General features: G+C 39.4%; 1 protein-coding gene and 1 long non-coding RNA gene across 2 annotated transcripts in view; one reads left to right on the top strand and one right to left on the bottom strand.

Annotated features, from left to right (window-relative positions):
* Positions 1-874: 874 nt before the first annotated feature.
* LOC132039882 (uncharacterized) overlaps positions 875-22,346 on the top strand; it is a 31,990-nt gene continuing 10,518 nt past the window's right edge. The window contains exons 1-2 of the long non-coding RNA XR_009410519.1: positions 875-1,021; positions 10,433-10,507. This is a non-coding gene — a long non-coding RNA (uncharacterized LOC132039882). The remainder of the gene's footprint in view (positions 1,022-10,432; positions 10,508-22,346) is intronic.
* LOC132039881 (uncharacterized) overlaps positions 3,746-22,346 on the bottom strand; it is a 30,157-nt gene continuing 11,556 nt past the window's right edge. Inside the window, exons 9-12 of the mRNA XM_059430428.1 lie at positions 10,124-10,323; positions 9,889-10,033; positions 9,697-9,818; positions 3,746-4,369 (exon numbers count right to left, since the gene is read on the bottom strand). Coding sequence (XP_059286411.1) covers positions 3,761-4,369; positions 9,697-9,818; positions 9,889-10,033; positions 10,124-10,323 — 1,076 coding nt within the window. The 3' untranslated portion in view covers positions 3,746-3,760. The remainder of the gene's footprint in view (positions 4,370-9,696; positions 9,819-9,888; positions 10,034-10,123; positions 10,324-22,346) is intronic.

The following is a 22,346-nucleotide window of genomic DNA, read 5'->3' as shown; positions in this document are numbered from 1 at the left end:
TTAGCTTAGTTAATGGTGGATTCCATTTGTCAGGTCTTGAACCATTTTTCCATTGATTTCGTGGGTTGTTCATTTGTGGATTTCAATTGAATTTCCTCGCCTTGATTTCAAATAGCATAGGTTCGTTGAATTGAATCAAATTGAGAGGGTACGGCTTCATATACTTAGCTTTGCTCATAGGTTCATTATTCATTGGGTCTTGCTTTTTATCCTCTATTTCTCATCCCTTTTCTTCAATTCTCATCCCCAATTTCTTGTTATCTTTAATTCCGCGTTTTTGTGATTGATTTGGTGTTTCCTCCAAATCGATTCGTATCACACTCTCAACCAATCTACCACTACCCCCAACTAACCCTCCACCCCGGACCCTAATCACCTATCCTACCCCCTCACCTTGATAAACCCGCCCCCGTTTCCACCGCCCATCCACGTCCAACCCTCAAATACACTCTACCCCTTGCCTACCCCACTTCTCAACTTTTACCTTCCAAACCCCCACCACAATATAAATGCTTTGTAACAATATTTTTTGCTTAGTTACTAAATAATAGAAAATAATTAAGAAAATCACTTTTTTTTCTCGGAAAATTATTCTTCATATCAAATACACTCATTTTATAACCAAATAAGCATAAAATACAAAAGGTCAAATAATTTTTTTGAATAAAAAAGAAAAATCAAACTTTATTCGAATTGAATTGTTATTTTTTAAGAAATTGAAAATCAGAGAAAATTCAAATAAAAAGAAAATCAAATTGGAAAATGACTGGAGGGTGGTTGAGTCCTAGTAGTAGATAGAGAAGAGAAAGAAAGTAAAAAAGCAGGGCCAGTGTAGATGGGACCCACAAATTGGGGCTAAAAGAAGTAAAGATCCAACTTGTACGTACGAGGCACGCACGTGAATCATTTGTACTTTTGTCTTCAGATCTGGCAGGAAATAAATCTATCTTTGGATACCCTTCTTCCCGCAGGCGACAAGGGTGAGCATCTGCCGGACGGCTATGAAAGTTTTTTCTTGATGGTATGATGTTGCTCTGATAATCCAATTATAAACTCCACCTGTCTTTTAATGCTTTATATCTTAATTAATAATTTCCTCTTCTCTTCTGTTATGGCAAAAGCTTGTGAATATTTCAGATCTGTCATCGGCTTTGCCATAACTCCATGTTTGCTAATTAATTTGCAGTCGAAAACCTTTTGATCAAACACTGGTTGTCCTATTAGCTTATTATTATTAGAAGCCAGAAAATTCTCTTCTTTTTGTTTGGTGGAACTAGGAACTGATATAAGGCTAATTATTGCGGTGACAAGGCATTGAAAGTGTTGAAATATAAGTCTGACAACAGAGCTGCAAGCAAAGGAGGTGAGGTTTCATTTTTTTTTCTTTTTTTAATGACATGCGAACCCGCAGCCGCTACCTTTCGGGTGCGTACAGGGTAAACCCAGCTCCTGTGCGGTAGCTCGCAAACCACACAGGAGAGATAACCCGCACTAGGCAAGCCCTGTGCGACGAGCACGACCCAGAAGGCAAATTCCCTGCTATCGTAGGCAGGGAGTTTTGAACTTCAGACCCATTTAATTAAATTCTGTAGGAAGTTTGAATGAAGAAATTGTCCGGGATGAAGTAGAAGAAGACTGTAATAGAGAAAGATATGGAAAGCACAATACTTCAAATTGAAATATTCAACAACCAAAATAACCTTATAATATAGATGAACTTCTATCTTCAAATCCTAACCGAGTCTTATAGGTATATGACCTCATGTTGGACAATAATTGTAGTATTTCTGACTTTGCATAATATTTAAGCGTTTGAAACCAGCTAAGATTTTGCCCTATATAATTTCATGTCGGATAAACTTTGTGCTTGATTCAATTACTGTAGAATTATCTAAGTAGAACTTGAATAGAGCAAGAAAATTAGGATAAACAATGAGAGATCCAGGTGTATCTAATTAGATCCCTAATAGCACAGTCATAACACTACAATGTTTAATATAAATGGAATTGCCCCTAAGACTACAATTTGGACGTTGATAGCAAAGTGTTGGCGAAAGGTGATCGGGGGCTTGAGGGAAAACACTGAAGAGACTGTCTGGTGGTATGATTTAAAGCAGGTTGCATGAAATTTAGTGGCCTCTTCCGTGGAGCAGGGTGACCTTCATCTGCATTGGAGATTTACTAGCAAGAAATTAAATCTACTTTCTTTTTCTACGAACCCCAATCGATCAACACCCCTCTGCTGACATGCATTGAATTGTGATGCCAATAGGTAATTTCTACTCATGGCTTCACATGCATGGAGCTATTTCATTCAAGGTCAGAGGACAATTATGTGGGAGTTGGTCGATTGGGGTTTGTAGAAAAGAAAGCAAAGAATAACCTTATATCCTTCTATTTTCTTACATGATATTATAGCCAAAGATAGAACTTTGTTTTTTCTCCATCTGCTTTATTGGTAAAAAGAATTCCATGTAAATAAATTGACCTATTTTTTTGTTTGAAGACAAAAGATATTACATTAAGAATTTTTAGAAATCTTTTTACTTTGAATACAAATTCATGTCTTCTTGAGAAGATATTTTCTTTTTTACTTATATTTAGATATGTTTTAGGAATGGAAGACATAATCTAGCCAGTTGTGGGGACTTAATTGAATTACATAAAGGACTACTAGAAATTGCAAATAACAGAAATATAAAATAAGGACTAGAAACTAATTAATTCTTCACTAATCTTCAGCTCGTGACAATCCATCCCTCTCAAGAACCTTGTCCTCAAGGTTTAAAATTTGGAAACTGAGATTGAATGAAAGTGTAATCTTCCCAGGTAGCTTCTTCTGGCATCAAATTGGCCCACTGGACCAAAATTTGTGTAACAGCCCTTTTACCTTTCTTCACTATCTTTCTATCCAGCACAGCTATAGGCTCTAGTAATGGTTGCCCATCAGGGGAACAAAGTGGAGGATCAATAGAAGGATCACCTGGGATCCAATTTTCCTCTTAAGCTGAGAGATGTGAAACGCAGGGTGTATTTTTGCTGTTGGTGGCAATGCTAGCTTGTATGCAACTGGGCCAATTTTCTTGATTATCTGATGAGGACCAAAGAATTTTGAAGCTAATTTCAAACTTTTCCCGACTGCAACTGATAGGCTGAAGCTTTAAAAACACCCAGTCCCCTTCTGCATATTCTCTTTCACTTCTTTTCTTATCTGCATGATGTTTCAGCCTGTTTTGAGCTTTCTCAAGATTATCCTTTAAAACCTTGGCCATTAACTGTCTTTCCTTGAGTACTTGATCAATGGTGGCAACTGGAGATTGAGCAATCAACTCAAAAGAGAGTTGAGGAGGATCATAGCCATACATCGCTTTAAAAGGAGTCATCTTTAATGAAGTATGGTAGTTACTATTGTACCAAAATTCAGCTAAAGACAACCACTTGTTCCATGCCTTAGGTCTGTCTCCAGTCATGCATCTTAAATAATTCTCAAGACATTCATTTAACCTTTCTATTTGCCATCTGTTTGGGGATGATAGGTAGAGCTGTACAACAACTGAACTTGTAGCTTTTTGAACAGCTCCTTCAAAAAATCACTAACAAAGATCTTATCCTTGTCACGCACAATGCTCTTAGGAAGTCCATGCAGCTTAAAGATAGAATCTAGGAACAATCTAGCTACTTGTGAAGCTGTAAAGGGATGGGATAGAGCAATGAAATGAGCATATTTGCTGTACCTGTCTACTATGACAAGAATGGTGTCTTATCCTTCAGATTTAGGCAAACTCTCAATGAAGTCCATAGAGATGTGTTCCCAAGCTCTGTCTGGTATTGGAAGAGGCTGTAACAGGCCAGGATATGCATCCTGTTCATCCTTACATCTTTGGCAAGTATCACACTCTTGTACCACTTTTTTGACATCCTCCACCATCAATGGCCAATAGAAAACAGCCTTGAGCCTCTGATAAGTTGCCATGACCCCAGAATCCCCTAGTCCAGAAACATGTATTGCATTGACCAATTGTTGCCTGAGATTACCATGTTTCCCAATCCATACTTTCCCTTTGTATCTGACCAAGCCTTGTTGTATTGTAGTCTCAGTAGTGTCCCCTGGACGAGTACTAATTCTGGATATGGCTTGAATTATGTCCTGATCTCCTTCATAGCTTCGTAGTACATCATCAATCCATTGTGGTAACAGTTTAACAATCACTAAACACTGTGAAGAATTGTTAACCTGCTGTTGATCATCTCTCCTGGATAAGGCATCTGCAACTTTGTTTTCTACTTCCTTCTTATAGTGTATCTCATAGATTAGCCCCATCAACTTGGTTAAGCCCTTGTGCTGTAGGGAAGTGCTGATGTTCTGTTCCTGTAAGAATTTCAAACTGAAATGATCAGTTTTAATAATGAAATGATGAGGATGTAAATAGTATCTCCATCTTTCTACTGCAATCAGTAGAGCTATCAATTCCTTCTCATATGTTGACATGGTTTCTTTTGCTCAAAGTTTGACTCATGAAGGCTAGTGGTCTTTTGTCTTGCATTAGCACCGCCCCAATTCTAGTATTACAAGCATCCACCTCTAACACAAATGGTTTAGTGAAATCTAGCAGTGCTAGACCAGCTGCCTTGGGCATAGCATTCTTCAATCTGGTGAAAGCTTCAAAAGCCTCTGTGCTCCAGAAAAAACCACCTTTTCTCAACATATTAGTTAAGGTTCTGCTTAGATGAGCATAATTCTGTACAAACTTTATGTAATAGCCAGTCAACCCTAAGAACCCCCTTAATTCTTTCAATGTCATAGGTTGAGGCCATCCTAACATGGCAGACACCATATTAGGATCAGTGCTAACTCCTTTTCCTGAGATAATATGTCCTAAATATTCTACTTGAGATTGAGCAAACTTACATTTACTTTTCTTGGCAAATAATTGATTCTGTCTCAACAGCTGTAACACCACTTGCAAATGCTCAACATGTTCCTTCAAAGAAAACAAGTTTGAACAAAATGTTCCTTCAAAGAAAACATTAGTTAGACCAAATGGCATTACCCTAAGCTGCCAAAGCCCATGGTGAGTTCTAAAAGCTGTTTTGTGCTCATCTTCCACTCTCATTCTTACTTGGTGGTAACCAGCCCTTAAATCAATTTTTGAAAAAATAGTTGCGCCAAATAACTCATCTAACAGATCATCAATCATGGGGATGGGGTACTTGTTTTTGATAGTCAAGGTGTTCAACCTCCTATAATCCACACATAATCTCCAGGGTGAATCCTTTTTCTTATCTAACAATGCAGGGGATGCAAACGAAGACTGACTAGCAACAACAGTATTAGCGAAGAGCATGTCATTGACCATGGACTCGACGACATTTTTTTGATCAAAAGAGTGCCTATATGGTCTTAAGTTGGAAGGCTGAGATCCAGGAATTAAGTTGATAGCATGGTCGCAATTTCTTTTGAGTGGTAGCTCATTAGGCTTGAAAAACATCCTGCTTTGTGACTCAAAAAAAAAAAAAGGTTCTTGAAAAACATCCTGATAAGCATCCAGCTTCCCTTTAATGGTGGTGTCCAAGGGTTCTGATCCTTGAACTGATGGACTAGCAGTAATGGGACATATTTCAGCTACCACTTCACAAGTGCCACAGTTCATCATCTTCCATAGTTCTTGAATTTCTACAGTTGACACTTCATTACTCTCACTCATGCCCAATAAAGTTATCAGTTTACCCTCCTTTATGAAGGACAAGCTATGAGGTCCGGTATGAAGTATAATTGGAGCTACTTGATCAATCCAATCCATACCTAACACCATATCACAACCTCCAATTTTTAACAACCTAATATCAAAAGAAAAATTCTCACCTTGCATTGACCAAGTGAAACCAAAACACCCTCGCTCACAAAGCATCACCTGCCCATTAGCCACCCTCACTTTCATAGGCCTTATGGATTGCTGAATAGGTATCCTCAACCTCTTAACTACTTGAGGATCCACAAAAGAGTGTGTGGAACCACTATCCACTAGTATGGTCATTTTAGTTTTTTGACCTACCCCAAAATCTTAAGTGCTGATGATGTTCCAGTGTTGGACACTATTCCCATCATGGCATGGATTGAGACCTCAGGTTGTTCCTCTACTGGTCCCTCAAGAGTTTCAGGGACATCCACAAACTCTTCTACTTCAGGTTAAGCATCAGGTTCTACTCCTTCTAATGCATGAAGAGTTTTAGGCTTGCACTGGTGCCCTGGAAAATATTTTTCTTTGCATCTGTAACATAGGCCCTGCCCTTTAAGTGCATCAAAGGTATTTGGTTTGAGTGGAGCTCTGGTTGGGTTTGGTTTTTGAGTAAGGTAGGTTAATCTTAAGGGTTGATTTGTAGCTGGAAGTTGGGCTGGTCTTTGGTTTTAAGTGATTCTGAGGTATGTGATGGATGGGTTTCTAGGATATGTATTGGAACTTTGTCTAGCTGGAATTAAAGAGGTTAGGGCACCAAATGATTCTTCATATAACTTGGCTGTTTCATATGCATCCATCATATTCATAGGGTTGGCTAACTTAACTAATGGTTTTAGCTCAAGCTTCAGGCCACTGATAAAACTAGATACAAAATGAGTTTCATTAAGGAGGGGGTTAATGATAGTCATATAGCTGGTTAACTCCTCAAATCTCTATTGATATTCATCAACATCACCTTTCTGCATAATCTTGTTAAATTCATCCACAATGTCCTGTGGCCTAATGTTACCAAATCTTCTACACATTTCAGCACAAAATTTATGCCAAGTCATTTTTCCTCTATGGTTCACCAAGTAACTATCAAACCACACGTCTACTTCTATGTTTAACGTGCATAGAAGCATAGTTAAGCTTTTTCTGCTGAGGAATGGAATAAAGCTCGAAATACTTTTCACATTTTCTAAGCCAACCCCTAGGGTTATTGCCATCAAACTCAGGGAAATTAATTTTGGTTTCAAGGTTCTAGGTGAGCGAGGAGATTCTTTTTGTTTACCTGGAGTGGGTAAAATGGGAGAGCTAGTCGAATAAGCAATATTTTGGTAAAGTGAAGGGCTAGGAGAGTTAGTCGAATAAGCAGCATTTTGGTAAAGTGAAGGGCTAGAAAAAACAGGTGCCGGAGGAAATGTGAATCCTCGACCTACGGGATAGGTTGAAGGGTTTAACAGCGATTGAGAGCCAAGAAAAGGGGATCTGTTACCTGAAACTCCTCCTGTCTCGAACATGGAAGGCAGCGGTTGAGTTCCAGTCTTGGTTTGTAAGTTCGAGTCGAAATTTCTGGTAGGTGTGGCTTGTTGTTGTTGGTTTCCGGTGAAGAGCTACGTCGGGGTATCTCCATATCTGATAAAATCATTTCCAGTTTTCGATTTGCCTCTTTGATGTCATCTAACTGAGCTTGACAGTGGCTTTGGTTAGACTTCAAAGATTCAAATCGTTTTCCGGCATCGTCCGCAAAGGATGATAACTGAGATTGCATGGCTTGCATCTCCGATTGTAATGATTGAAATTCTGGTGTTTGAGACATAGCAGAAGATACGATTTGCCCAGAAGGCTCTGATACCATGGGAACAATAGCTTGAAGCTCTGTTACCAATTTCATAATAGAAAGAAGAAGAAGGAAGAAAGAAGAAAGGAAAGAGGAGTTTTAGATATTTCATTCAAGATCAAGTTGCAGTACACTGCAGCTGGCCTTATATAATCCAGCAAAACAAAATAATACTAACAGCTAGGGACACTTGTCCAATCAGACTCTAGACAACTGTCCATCCACAAACAACCTAGTGGGGACTTAATTAAATTACATAAAGGACAACTGGGCAGAAATTGCGAATAACAGAAATATAAAATAAGGACTAGAAACTAATTAATTCTTCACTGATCTTCAGCTCATGACATCCAGTTCTTTTTTGTGGCAATATTAAATATTCTGCTCACAATGCAACAACCAGAATCACCAAAACATAAAGTACTAAATTGCACAATGTCGGAAGGTAGGACAAACAAGTTTCACTTCAACTCTCCTTTCAAAAGAGTAGACAATTGACTATCTCATAGCCAAACATCCTTTCAAGGTCCTCAAGGACTTCGAGATCAGAGGCACGGTTGCCTATATCACTGGTACATTTTAACCCTAACTTAAGCAGTTCCCTTGCTATATTTTCTTGGCACCCACTTTCTTTCAGTTGTGGTTTGACTAATGCATATTGATTTCCACCTCCGTAAATGTAGCTGGCTATCCTTCCTGCAACTTTTTCTCCGTCATCACGCTCAACTTCCATTAAAAGTTGGAACAGTATTATTCCAAAAGAGAACACATCGTGTGCATAACTTGCATCTATAGAAAGTGAAAGGACACAAAAAAGGTAATGTTAGTGAGGCATGCTGATTGTATGAGTCTTGCTATAATAAGGCTAGTAGGAAATTCTGATACCTTTATCATCATCCGAATGTCTGTAAGGTGATGAACTGCATGTAACTCTTTCTTTTGAAGTACAAGTAGCTCCGAGATCACAAATAATGGGATTGTGATACTGCCCAAGAACCATGAAAATGTAATCAAACATTTTATTTATAACAGTGTAGAATTTTATGAGATGGCAAAGATTGCAGTAACAACAGCTATCGTTTTAGGAATTTGTTCTCTTTCGGAAGAAAATTTCTGTCCTGAAGGTAATTGCTTCTTACTGCTGATATACAGTTTATGCTGGTAACCTAGTGGAGAGCTAGGTTTAGTTGCTTTATGCATTGTTTTTCTTTCCGTATGCCATTAATATTCTTGGAAAAATGTCCGACCTCTTGAGGTCGGGCCTCCATCTTGTGCATGCCTAACTCTGCCAAATCTCTCCATACGTACAAATCATTGTTATCTATTTGATTTCTCTATTGAGAAGAGTTTTATTGATGTAGGAAGGGTCAAAGGGGATGCCAGTCCTCTTCAGAGCTGTACAATCATGCAAATGAAATTCCAGTAAAAGACATTTCATTCAATACCTCCCATAATAATTATCACATCCCAGGTCCTACAAATTGTTGAATGCAGGGTCTAGTATATGATGTCGACCTCTTCCAACACCAATGGTAGTACAAGTTTTCCTCTTAAAGTAACTTAATATTAATCAACGGCAAGTAGTATTGAACTAAACTGTTTCAGTCCCACTGAAGTGGAGAACCAGCTCGACAAAGCAAGTTTTAAGAGAATGCAATTCCTGCTTTTTTGATGCTTATGCTTATACAACACTGCTGTAGCAACCATCCAAAAAAAGTTGTGTCACATCTTCATCTGTTAAGTCATTCTCCTACGAGGTTGAAGATATATATCTGTCTTTATTTAGGAACCCCAATCCAATCTCTCGTGATCATTATTCTTTTTATGTATTATGTCTCTTCCTGGTCCTTTAAACTGAAGGACTAGGTTTTTTTTGGTGTTCATGGCGTTCTAGCAAGAGCCTAATCATAACAATTCTAGATGTTTCTTTCTGCCCTAGATAGATATCACTGTCTGACGCAACTTTGTTTGCCGAGGGTTTATCAGAAACAACCTCTCCACCTCACACAAGGAGTAAGGTTTGCGTACACCCCACCCTCACCGGACCCCACTTGTGGGATCACACTGGTATATTGTTGTATATTATTACTGGAAAGTTTATTGTACTTGCATAAGAATATATAGGAAATTTATTACCTCATCAAGTAGAATGTTTGCTGGTTTTAGGTCACACAAGCAGGTGTTTCCCGTTCTATGCACAGTATAAAGGGCATAAGCAAGGACCTTTAGGATATGCTTAACTTGATCCCACTTTAAACCTGTGTCATAGAATGTAGACATGTAAGGTAAATGACTAAGATTACATTAAAAAAAAATGGAAAGTCTCACCGTTCATTTTGCTTTCCAAATCTCCTCCTGGGACCCATTCTGTAACAAGGACCATGACAGTCTCGCCAGATAGTTCTGCATATCCCGTACCCAATAACTTAATCACATAGGCATATTGTACATCTGGTAAAGATCTGGATTCAGCCTACAAAAAGAAAAATCAGTTAGTTTGATAAATTTGTCATTGAAGATATAAACAAATTATTGAAAGATATCAAACAAACTGTTGTATTACCTCAAGATGAAAATTACATCTTGATGTTTTAGATACATTCAATGCATATGCACCGGCCTTCAGATTCCATTCATTGTCGTCTGTTGGTAAATAAATTCTGTAAACAAAGCCAAAGTTTCCAGTAGCTTGAGGTTGTCCGGAGTTAACAACTCTAGCTAACAGACTTGGATTCTCCGTGAACGTTGTAGTAAAATCTGTGACTGAGCAAATAAGTAAAGCAGTTAGTAGTACTACATTCTTGTACTTGTTGACATGCAGAAATTGGAAGGGATTAGAAATCCTAATTATACTTGAACTCTAATGTTACAGGTTTGCAAAAAGAAGCTTGATCATCTGCTGAGTTGCTAGGCTTCCTGGCAGAAAATTGATAAGACAGAATCCAAGGTAGAATCCTCAATTATTGAACTAGTTGAACTCAAGCTTCTTTCTATATATGGGTCAAATTTCTATGAATTTTTTTCTTAGAGGTTCTATCTTCTCTCTGCATAACGATGACTGTTTTCAAATATCTGTAATTTAGCTTGCTAAGTTGCCTGTTGATTTATTCATTTGTTCTGTGGACTTGAATCTGCTAGCTTCTACGTATTTCGTTTTGCTGTCAGAAAATTTTCTAGCGTCACATTGCAGCTCATTTCTCCAATCAGTTTGGGTTGAGGCTTGGTTGAATGATTTGTTTATATATTGCAGCTGAGTAGTTTTTTGTGCTGTATGGCACTGCTTATGACTCAAATTAGATGACTGACTATAACAACAAGAACATTAGTAGCCTATCATATTCTGGTTAAAGGCGACCATTGATTTAGCCACTAGATGTTTGTTGTGTGTGTGTGTGTTTTTGGTTTTGGGGTGGGGGGGGGGGGGGGGGACAGTGAGTGACAGGTAACATTTTTTTAAATCAAGATTCCATTTGACATAGTCAGGTTTGGAGCTAAAAGGAAGGCTGTTGTTAAGGAGCTGAAGCAACTGGTTTTCCTCTTTACCCTCCCAGAAGGATCTTCAGTCCATTATACTGAAACTGGCCTTATTTGTGAGTTGGGCCATAGGTTCCTTATATACTTCCACAGGCTGACCCCATAAGGACTTCTCACTTGCTTGGTTGCACACTTCCCTTTCATGCCATATTTCACTCTGTTTACCTCTTTCCATCCGTAGCAAACCTCCCTAACCATTTCATCATCAAATTTTGATTTTGTGGTCTCACGTTTTTAATTCCGTGTCCCCTTCCTCCTTGCTGGCTAACATATTATTTGATTTTACTAAATGGATATTCTTCTTCTCACTCTTTCCTTCCCAGAAGAAGTTTCTTCTTAAGACATCAACCCTCTTAGCTACATTCACAATAATTGGGAATAAGGACATCATATAAATGGGCATGGCCATCCAATACAGATTTGATAAGGACTAGGCTGGGCCCCATGAATTACTGGCTCTTCAAATTAGCTAGTTTCTTTCACTCTTTTCCGCCGCTCCATTCCATATTCCTTTTGATTTACTCTTAGCCGCCAAAGGCATCCCTACACAGTAGGCGAGTCTCCTTTTCTTCCACCAAGGGTGCCGGCCAACATTTGATCTGAGGTACCACATTAACTGGATAAATAGAACTTTTGTTTCAGGTAATATGTAGTCCGCAAATGGCTTCAAAGAGAATGAAAATCACCCTCAGCTTTGAATGAAAATCATCCTCAGCACCTTCAATTGTTCTCTGTCTGCTTCACAGAATACAAGAGTATCATCCGCATAAAGATGAGAGATTATCATATTAGAGTCGGCCCCATATTCACCCTGAACTTGAAGCCCCTTATTCAGTTGTTTGCCTATGCTCTTTTCACCATGTCACTCAAGCCTTCCATTGCAATGATGAATAAAAAAAAGAGACAAGGGGGTTACCCTGCCTTAGTCCCCTCTGAGCAGGGAAAAACCCAGCTACTGTTCCATTGATCAGAACTGAGAATTTGACTGTACTGATGCAATACTTTATCCAATTAACCCATCTTCTTCCAAAACCCATTCTTTTCAAAATTTCCAATAAATAACTCTAGTATAATCATATGCCTTCTTAATTTCCAGTTTTTTTTTTTTTTTTGACAATGACCTTCTTAATTTCCATTTTGCATAGTATATCCTTGCTTTTTTCCCTTGTATCTACACAATTCATTGGCAATTAAGATTGCATCCACTATCTGTCCGTCTCTTATAAAAGCCATTTGTTATGCATCCACCAATTTGTCCACTACTTTCTTAAGTCTCTCCGTCAGCAATTCGGAGATGATCTTATGTATGCTGCCTATCAGTCTAATAGGCACCGAGTTTTTCAGTTCCTTAACTCCCACCTTCTTAGGAATTAAAACCACAACTGTAGCATTAAAACTTTTTTCAAAGATTCCTTGGTCATAGAAGTTCCGGACAACTGTTGTAACTTCTTTATTTACCACCTCTCGACATTGGATGAAAAAGGTCATTGAATATCCTGCAAGTTTGTGGCACTCCTTCAAACTTTTGAGTGCCATATAACTGGAGTATATGCCCCAAACTGCAGAATAGCGAGGGAAAATGTGTGGGATGAACTAGGGGCAGTAAGGGGTTTGATAGATGGCCCCTGGGCTGTCTGTGGAGATTTCAATGTTACTAGATTTCCTTCTGAAAAAATGAACTGTAGAAGAGGAAGTCCTGCCATGGAGGAATTCTCAGACTTCATAGAAGACATGGAATTGGTAGACCCTCAGTTGGAGGGAGGGTGTTTTACATGATATAAGGGTGATCACTATAGAATAGCATCCAGAATTGATAGGATTCTTTTCTCACATGAATGGGATGATAAGTTCAGGAATATCAAGCAGTCACTATTGCAAAGACTGGCATCTGATCACTTCCCAGTTGAATTGCAGTGTGGAGTGTGGGAGCACAACAAATCCTATTTCAAATTTGAAAACTGGTGGTTGAATACTGATGGGTTTGTGGAAAGAATCAGGGATTGGTGGAGCTCCTTTGTCTTTACAGGCAAACCAGATTTCATTCTGGCTTGTAAGTTCAAAGCTTTAAAAGCCAAGTTGAAAGATTGGAGCAGAACTAGCCAAGGAAACTTGGGATTTCAAAAGACTCAGATTCTAAGTCAATTGGCTACACTAGATGCTGTGGTGGTGAATAGAGTGCTAACAGAGGAAGAATCAGTTATGAAGGCATCTTTGTTGATGGAATATGAAGAGCATCTTAAAAATGAAGAAATTGCATGGAGACAAAGATCTAGGGCTCTTTGGCTTAAAGAAGGGGATAGGAACACCAGTTTCTTTCATAAGGTGGCCAATGCACATAAGAGAAGCAACAACATTGACCAGCTTATGATACAAGGAGAAACAGTGGAGGATCCAACAAGAATAAAGGGAGAAATTATTTATTTCTATCAGAGTTTGTACTCTGAGTCTATAGATTGGTGGCCTTCATGCAACCTAATTAACTGTCCTGCTATTAATGAAGAAGAAAAAGCAGCTCTAGAGGGGGAATTTGAAGAACAAGAGGTGTTGTCATGCTTGAAGATATGTGCCATGGACAAAGCTCTGGGTCCTGATGGCTATACAATGGGTTTCCTTATCAAATGTTGGGATGTGCTGAAGCCAGATATCATGGCTACTTTTCAGAATTTCCACTCTAATGGAATTTTTGAGAAAAGCCTCAATGCTACCTACATAGCATTAATCCCAAAGAAGACGGGTGCTAAGGAGTTGAGAGACTTTAGACCCCTTAGTCTTATAGGCAGTGTCTATAAATTGATCTCTAAGGTGCTCACAGAGAGGCTTAAAAGAGTTATAGGCAAGCTGGTGGATGTACAGCAGATGGCTTTCATTAAAGATAGGCAAATCATGGATGCCATCTTAATATCCAATGAAGCAGTGGACTCCAGAATTAAACAAGCCAAGCCAGAAATTTTGTGCAAGTTGGATACTGAAAAGGCATATGATCATGTCAACTGGGAGTTTTTGCTGAAAGTGCTTTCATGTATGGGTTTTGGAAGAAAATGGATCAAGTGGATAAAGTATTGTATATCAAATGTCAGGTTCTCAGTTCTTATCAATGGTGCACCTGAAGGTTTTTTCCCGGCACATAGAGGGTTGAGGCAGGGTGACCCCCTATCTCCTTTTCTGTTTGTTTTAGCCATGGAGGGCCTGAATAATATGATCAAAGTGGCAAGAACCAACAACTGGATCAGAGGCTTTGAGGTTGCGACAAGCTCAAACTCAAATGCAAACATGGAAACCACACATTTACAGTATGCAGATGACACCTTAATTTTTTGTGAGGCTGATGAAGATCAACTAAAGATTTTGAGAACTATTCTGGTACTGAATTTCTGGTTTACATATTAACTGGAGAAAGAGTCATATGTATCCTATCAATGAAGTGAATAATATGGAAGATTTGACCAGGATTTTGGGTGGAGAATTAGGTTCATTGCCAACTACTTACTTGGGAATGCCTTTAGGTGCTAAATCAAAGTCTATGAATATCTGGAATTCTGTGATTGAAAAGTGTGAGAAGAAATTATCTAGGTGGAAGTCACAATACATATCACTAGGGGGCAGAGTCACTCTCATTAACTTTGTACTGGATGCACTCCCAACCTATATGATGTCCATCTTTCCCATTCCAGAGGGAGTTATCCAATGACTTGATTAGATCAGAAGGGACTTTCTTTGGAAGGGTAACCAAGACAAGAAGGTATTCGGTTTAGTTAAGTGGTGTAATGTTATACTGGGAAAGAAGCAAGGCGGCGTCAGAAACTTGCAGTTACAGAGCAAAGCTTTAAGACTCAAATGGCTGTGGAGGTATTCACAAACACCTCAACCATACTGGGGAAGAATCATCAAAACAAAATATGGGGAAGATAACAATTGGATGACTAAGGAGGTGAACACCCCTTATGGAGTCAGCTTGTGGAGATCTATAAGAAATCTTTGGCCTTTCTTGAGGATACATTCCACTGTTAAAGTGAACAATGGTAAAAACACTTCTTTCTGGGAGGACAAATGGTTGGGAAACACTTGTCTGAAGGAACTCTTTCCAAGCATTCATGGACTGGCAGTACATCAAGGTAAGAAGGTAGCTGAGAACTGGACTGCTCAAGGATGGGACATTCAATTTAGAAGAAACTTCAATGATTGGGAAATCAATACATTGACAGAATTTTTCAAAAAACTAGAAGAATTTAAAGGAACACAGGAAGGAGCAGACAAACTATGGTGGCAAGAAGACAGCAAAGGCATTTACAAAGTGAGCTCAGCTTACAAATTCTTGATCTAGGGGAACCAACAAGTGCAACATTGGCCTTGGAAGCACATATGGAAAGTGAAGGTGCCTCACAAAGTTGCATGTTTCACTTAGCTGTTGGCAAGAGAAGCTGTCTTGACTCAAGAAAACCTCAAAAAAAGAAAGTTCTCTCTTTGTTCCAGATGCTATTTGTGTGGTGAAGAGGTTGAGACAGTTAGTCATCTATTTTTACATTGTAGGATTACAGCCCAGCTATGGAGGATTTTTATCAATCTAAGAGGCATTGTTTGGGTAATGCCAAAAAGGATTACTCAGTTACTTTATAGCTGGGAGGAGGCAGGAGTAGGAGCCTCAGACAGAGATAAGATAGATGGAGGATTGTCCCAGCCTGTATTTGGTGGACAATATGGAAAGAAAGGAACACCAGGTGTTTTGAAGACAAGCAGATCTACCTAGATGATACTGAGTCCATAATAGAAATCCTAGGTTCTTGTTAGAATTTTACTTTGTGCGCTAGTTTCTTGATTTTTACTATGATGTAAATATGGTTTTCAGTACAACCTATGTACTGATTTAGTCAAATACATATAACTGTTACTTTCTCAAAAAAAAAAATATATATATCCATCAGGTCCTGTTACTTTGTCCTCGACACATGCCTTAACAGATTCCCTCATCTCCTGTGAACCAAATGGCTTTGTAGCATTTCAAAGGTACTAACAGGGCAGTTTCTCAATTCACCTTGTGGCCTCTAACTGTATTAGTTTCTGATAAAACATGACAATCTCCTTAATATCTTCGGGTTTCTGTACATATTCCCTTCCACTATCAGTTGATCTATATTGTTGCATCTCCTGTGTGCACTTGCAGTTCTATGGAAATAGGTTATGTTTCTATCCTGTTGTTTCAATCAAAGAGCTCTGGATCTTTGTCTCTAAGGCCACCTCTTCATGTTTTGCTGTCTTCCCAAATCTTTGATAATACTTTATGTTTCTTTCCCCTCCAAAAAAAGAAAAAAAAAAAGAAAAAAAAATATTACCTGGGGACTGTTTTGCTCCAATCTTTGAGTTTTCTTTTCAGAGCCTAAAGTTTAAAGGCCAGCATAAAGTCCGGTCTACCTTCACAGATAAAGGAAGACCACCGGTCTTTAATATTACCCTTAAAACCATCTATCTGCAACCACCCGATGTCAATCTTAAAGTAGGAATTTTAGGCTCCCAGTTGCCACATTGAAGCATCAGAGTGGAGTGATCTGAAGTCACCCTCTGAAGAATTGATTGCTTACTATTTCTGAGATATTCATTCCAATCAGCTGTTACCAAAAATCTGTCCAGTCTAGCTGTTGGTACATGTCTCTCTCTTTTCTCCATGTATAATTAACCCCGTAAGTTGTCCAGACCACAGCCTTCTCTGTCTCGTTCTCTTGCATGTGCATGTCATCAATTCATTGGGATTCTTCTTCTGAAATATCATCTCCTGTTATAGCCTTATAGGTATCACGGTTTGTTTCCGTTCGATCGAAGCCTGTTGGTATACCTTCTCTTCCTTTTGGCTCTCTTAGGTTCTCTCTGTATTGTAGTAACTTTTCTAATCGTTTGGACCATAGGAACAATCACTAACTCTTATTGGGACGGATCGGGCTTGTTGATTGTATTAGTGTTCACTGCGGCCTGTCTCTGATTGACTTTGGGCCAAAATAGCAGGCCCAAAATCTTTATATCACTTGTTTGGCCTCCACACTGGTTGTGTTTGTAGTTATAATTGCCTTGTACCTCTTTTGAAGATCCCACGTGCCCCATCCAGTCTGTATTACGTTAGCCCCTCCACCTGTACTACTCGTATTGTCACTTGCCCTCTGGACCAAAGGGGTCTCTCTTTCCCAGCTCTGATGCTGGTTCTGGACGGAGCCTCACGCCAGACTTGAATCTCCGAGATTATACCTTCGCATTCCACTTTAACTACTTCCGGAACTGCACCAAAGATCCCCATTCACATTAAACGTCGCCCGCTTTAGGTGATTTTTCAGCTTTGTTTCCTTTTCTGTTTGTATCCATCCACCGCAAAAATCATCCAATTCTTTAAACACCTTTCGGGTCCAAAGCTGAAGTGGAAGTCCTAGAGCTTGATCCGTACTTGCTTTACTTTGTCATTTCTTGGAATAGAACAACAGGTCGAGTTCCACCTTTGGATGTTCACTTTGTGCTTTTTCTAGTTCCAATCCCCTTTCAAAACTTTTTTTCTTTTTTTGGACAATGGTACACAGTATATATTAATATAGCAGGATACTTACACAAGCTGTGTTTGTACCCGGATCACAAAAGGGCAATTACAGTAGGAAGATAAAAGCTTTCTACATGTAATCTAGGACATCAAAAAGAGATTCTATGTTTTCGAGACATTGTTGTTTACACCAAAAAATAGTAAAGTCGTAAACAGTTCATCTTTATCTTCTGGATAGAGTTTTCTTTGTCTTCAAAGCACCTTTGATTCCTTTCCTTCCACAAAGTCCACAAGATACATGCAGGGACAATTCTCCATCTCTCTTTCTGATTGGATAACCTGCCTTCTCTATTCCAGCTAATTAAAACATCAGTTAAAGTTGATGGCATCACCCACTTGATGCCCCTCAGGTTGATGAAAATCCTCTATAGCTGATCAGCCCATTTACAATGTAAAAAGAGATGATTGATCGTCTCTGCTTTCTCTCCACATAAGAAACATCTGGAGCATAAATGGAAACCATTTTTGGCTAAATTTTCCTGAGTAAAAGCTTTGTTTTTTGCCAGCAACCAGACAAAACTAGCCACTTTGTGAGGAATCTTGACTTTCCATATCAATTCCATTCAAGACATGTTTGGTTATTAGTTTTGAAGACAATTCAAAAAGAAAACTATTGTGACCCATCTCATAGATGTTGGCACTATGGACTTGGTTCTATGAGCTACTAGCCTATCTGTGAATCTCCGAAAATGTAGGGCTATTGGAGATCTCTTCGGGGACACTACCCACCAAGCTTCTGTCTAGAAACTCGTTGTGTATTGGATCACCCGAGATACATATAATATCACCTTCTACCTGAAGTTTCGTAGCTTCCATTCATCTGGATGGCCATTTAATGTTTCTGATGAAGTCCGGGTATAGAAAACCTCTCCTCTGATTTTTGAAGCCTTAATGACTGACAATTGAACTTTATGATTAATGAACCTTTCAATCGTAGTGTTAAAATCTAGCCATCTCGTATCAAATGCCCTCTCAGGAATAATAATTACTGATCTTCTTCCTTGAATGTTGATTATGGTTATGTATGGACCATGATTGCTGTAAATCCTAGCACATAAGAGTTGTGAGAAGTGATCATGGGAACTCCTTTTCACAAAATTCCCCTTCAACAGAACTCTTTCACGATAACTTCTCCGAATTCTTCCATCTATTCGTACCACTCCACCTGGAAACACTTCTGTGCTTATGTATGACTCAAAACCACTACATAATATATTGTATTATCCTCCATCGCTACTGGATTGATTAACTGGACTTAAGTGAGAGCTATGCGAATGAGTTCTGGTCTAGCTTGCTGGAAAAAGAATATCCAACGAATTAGGAAAATTTGGTCTTGTGAAATGTGCCTGGAAGGATTTTCCTTTGCAATCAGTCATGTCTTAGTGCCTAAGATCGTCATGGTTTATGGCTGTTCTATAGAACTTACCTTTCTTTTGGTAAGCATCCTTCTTTCACATAATCCCGAGTAACATCTTCATCGATCATTCCATTCTTTTGAAACAACGAAGGAGGAGTCTCAATGTTTGATTTTGCGAGCGTTTTTGGGTTGGTCATAGCGAATTCTAGTTTCCCGAAGAGGGACGAGCACTTGGTAACCTTCCGTAGTGCGGTGGCAAGGACCTAGATAGACTATTTGCTCCTTAGGAAGGATGATAAAGGTGTTTGTAAGGACCGTAAGGTTATACCGAGTGAGTCTTACGACCTAGCACAAGCTGTTGGCGATGGTTTTGGAGATGAAGATGAAGAAGAGGGTTGTAGGCCGGCCAAGGAACGAATGGGGTAACTTGACTATGGATAGTGCCCGAAGATGGGGGAGAAGTTGGTGGCTATGGAAGGTTGGGGGAGTAGCAGGGATGCAAACTGTAAGTGGGATAAGACTGCGAGTTGTATTAAGGAAGCAACTAGAGAGGTGCTGGGGGTCTCCAGAGGTAGTTTTGTTAGGCACTGAGGGGGCTGGTGGACTGGTGGAAGAACGGTGAAGTCCAAGGGAAGGTGGAGGCAAAGAAGGTGGCGTATGCGAATCAGGATTGTACTCAAATGTGTTAAACTTTGCTCCCAGGCACATTCGCCAAGGCTTTTCTCTTTCCTCCTTCTTAGGAGGGGGAAACTCACTTTTTCGGTGTCTTTCTGCCAGAGAAATCCATTTTCTTTCCTTTCCTATTAAGCTATTACCTTCTGTGATAGTTGTTTTCTTTTGTTTTTCTCTCTCTCAGCCTGGTTATCTCTCTTCACAAGGATGGGAGAGAACCAGGATCTACTTTAATGCTGGGTTCAAGTCCTTTGATGTTACTAGATGGTTTTCTGAAGGCATAATGTGGTATGAATGGGTAGAAAGAAGTCGGAAGATGATGAGAAGGTCATCCATGAGCAGCAAGATCATGGAATGGATATGTTTCACTCTAAAAGAAGCATCAAAAGACAAGAAGATGGTGATTAGGAGATGGAAAACCACAGAAGGTGACACAGAACACTTTTGTTCCAGGAAATATAATGAACATGGGAGATATATGATCATTTTATCATTAAATGGTGGTGGAAGATCAGTACTTATCATCACTGAACTAGCTTTGAATGCAGGTTGGAGTGACTTAGCATTTAAGATCGAGAGGTTCATTAAATGCTACACAAAACCAGAGCTGGTAGCCCCCCTTAGAGTTACTAATGGCAACTACCCATAGGCAAAGGCTGTTAAAGAAAGTAAATGGCAAGCAAGAACACTTCGTGAGGCTGAGGTTAAAAGCAAGGAAGGAAACATTGTAGTTGCTGAACCACTAGTTTCACATGATAATGGGCTGCTGAGAAGATGTTTAGTTGGATACTTTGGAGAGGATGTCAAAGAAAGACCTACTCGTGCTGATATAAGGAGATGGTGTACTTCTAACTGGAAGAATGCAATCGGGGTGAACATCTATGAGATTTATGGTGAAATGTTCCTGTTCGAGTTCCCGAATAGACATATGGCTGAAATGATCCTTCAAGGTCGATGGAGATGGCAGAAACTCTGTCTTCATCTTGAATGGTGGAGTCCAACAGTGGGGAGTGTTTTAAATTCCATCGAGGTTAAGGAAACTCGGATTAGAGCAGTTGGAGTTCCTCTTCGTCTCTGGTCGCAGAAAGTATTTAGAGAGAGAGGTGAAATTTGTGGGGGTTGGGTGGCCACAGAAGAGGAGACTGAACCTAAAAATCATATGAAATGGGCTAGAATTCTTGTCTCGAATGATGGTAGAAGCTTACCGAGGGAGGTGTCTATTTCCCGGAATGGAATCACCTATCATATCCCAATCTGGGTGGAGAGCAAAACCAGATTTGAACTTTCATCGGAAGAAGGCAATGCAGGTGCTGGAGAAGCAGCAGCATTGGAGAATCCGGGAAATACTTCTGTCCATCAGGTAAAGAGGGGTAATCTCTATGGTGAAATACAAGAATCCCATAAATTTAGGGGTTTTATTGAAAGACAGCACATGGACTGTACTGTATTGACAGCTGATGGCTCAAGTAAGGGGGAATCATGTGAATTGCACATGCAAATTTTTAAATGAACTTGCAGTCTTGGGCCTCACACACAAGCTCATATCAGGGGTCTCTCCAAAAAAGAAAATTGGGCCTGATTTTGCAAGCCAAGTCATTTTTAATGACTTACAAGGCCCAAATCTCTCTATTTCCACTTGGCAACATAAGGACTGTTTCATAAAAGCTCTGGAACTTTCAGTTTAGAGTTCTAATTATGCAAACGCAAGAGGTACGGAAGAAACAAACACTTATGGTACGGAAGAAACAAACACTTATGGAGAGATGGTGATGAATTCTAGTGAGCTGGTGATTGGGGAGAGTTCGAAGAAGACAGTGGGGGCAGAAACTCAAGTCGAGGAAAGGGTTCATGAAAGGGGGACAGTGGAAGCAGGGTCAATTGAGTTAGTGAATCAAAATTTGATCAACCCTATCGAGAATTGGGAGGTAGAAGAGGTTGAATCACTTCTTATCCTTCAGCAACAAGCTATCATGGATAGAAAAAGAGAGACTTCAATGTGGGTACAACAAATTATGATTAAACTGGGGAAAATGTTGGGGGCTGATTTTCAGGGTCATGAAGAAGAGGCACTGGAATTATTGCTGCAAATTGATAGTGCCAGACAAGCTAGACAAATGGAGTCTCAACCTGTGAGCAAGAAGACAAGATTCAAAGGTGCACATGAATTAAAAAATCTGGTGGATTTTGATGTTAAGTTCAAAGATAGTGTGAGTAGGAGCAAGGGGAGGAACACTCTATCTATTTCTTGATGCAATTCAAATTTGTGTCATGGAACGTAAGGGGTTTGAATGACAGGGACAAAAGAAGATTGGTGAAGAGCTTTGGTGATAGATTGGTATGCAGACATCATTGTGATGCAGATTTGGGGATGAAGATGGGTAAGAAGTGCTTGTTTGGAGGCTAGTGGAACAAGAGGAGGGATAATGATGATGTGGGATAGTAGAATCTGGAAGGGAGAAATCCTGGAAGTAGGTACTTAATATTCTGACCTGCAAATTTGAGGCACAGCTTCAGAATTTTTCTTGTCATATTACAGGGGTTTATGCTCCTAATAACTATATTGGAAGAAGGTTAGTTTGGGAAGAGATTGGGTCAGTCAGGGGACTAATGGAGTACCTTGGGCTGTATGTGGGGACTTTATGTTACCAGATTCAT

This window comes from Lycium ferocissimum, chromosome 12, assembly GCF_029784015.1.
Source record: "Lycium ferocissimum isolate CSIRO_LF1 chromosome 12, AGI_CSIRO_Lferr_CH_V1, whole genome shotgun sequence".
NCBI lineage: Eukaryota > Viridiplantae > Streptophyta > Magnoliopsida > Solanales > Solanaceae > Lycium > Lycium ferocissimum.
This window is presented reverse-complemented; position numbering and strand designations above follow the sequence as displayed.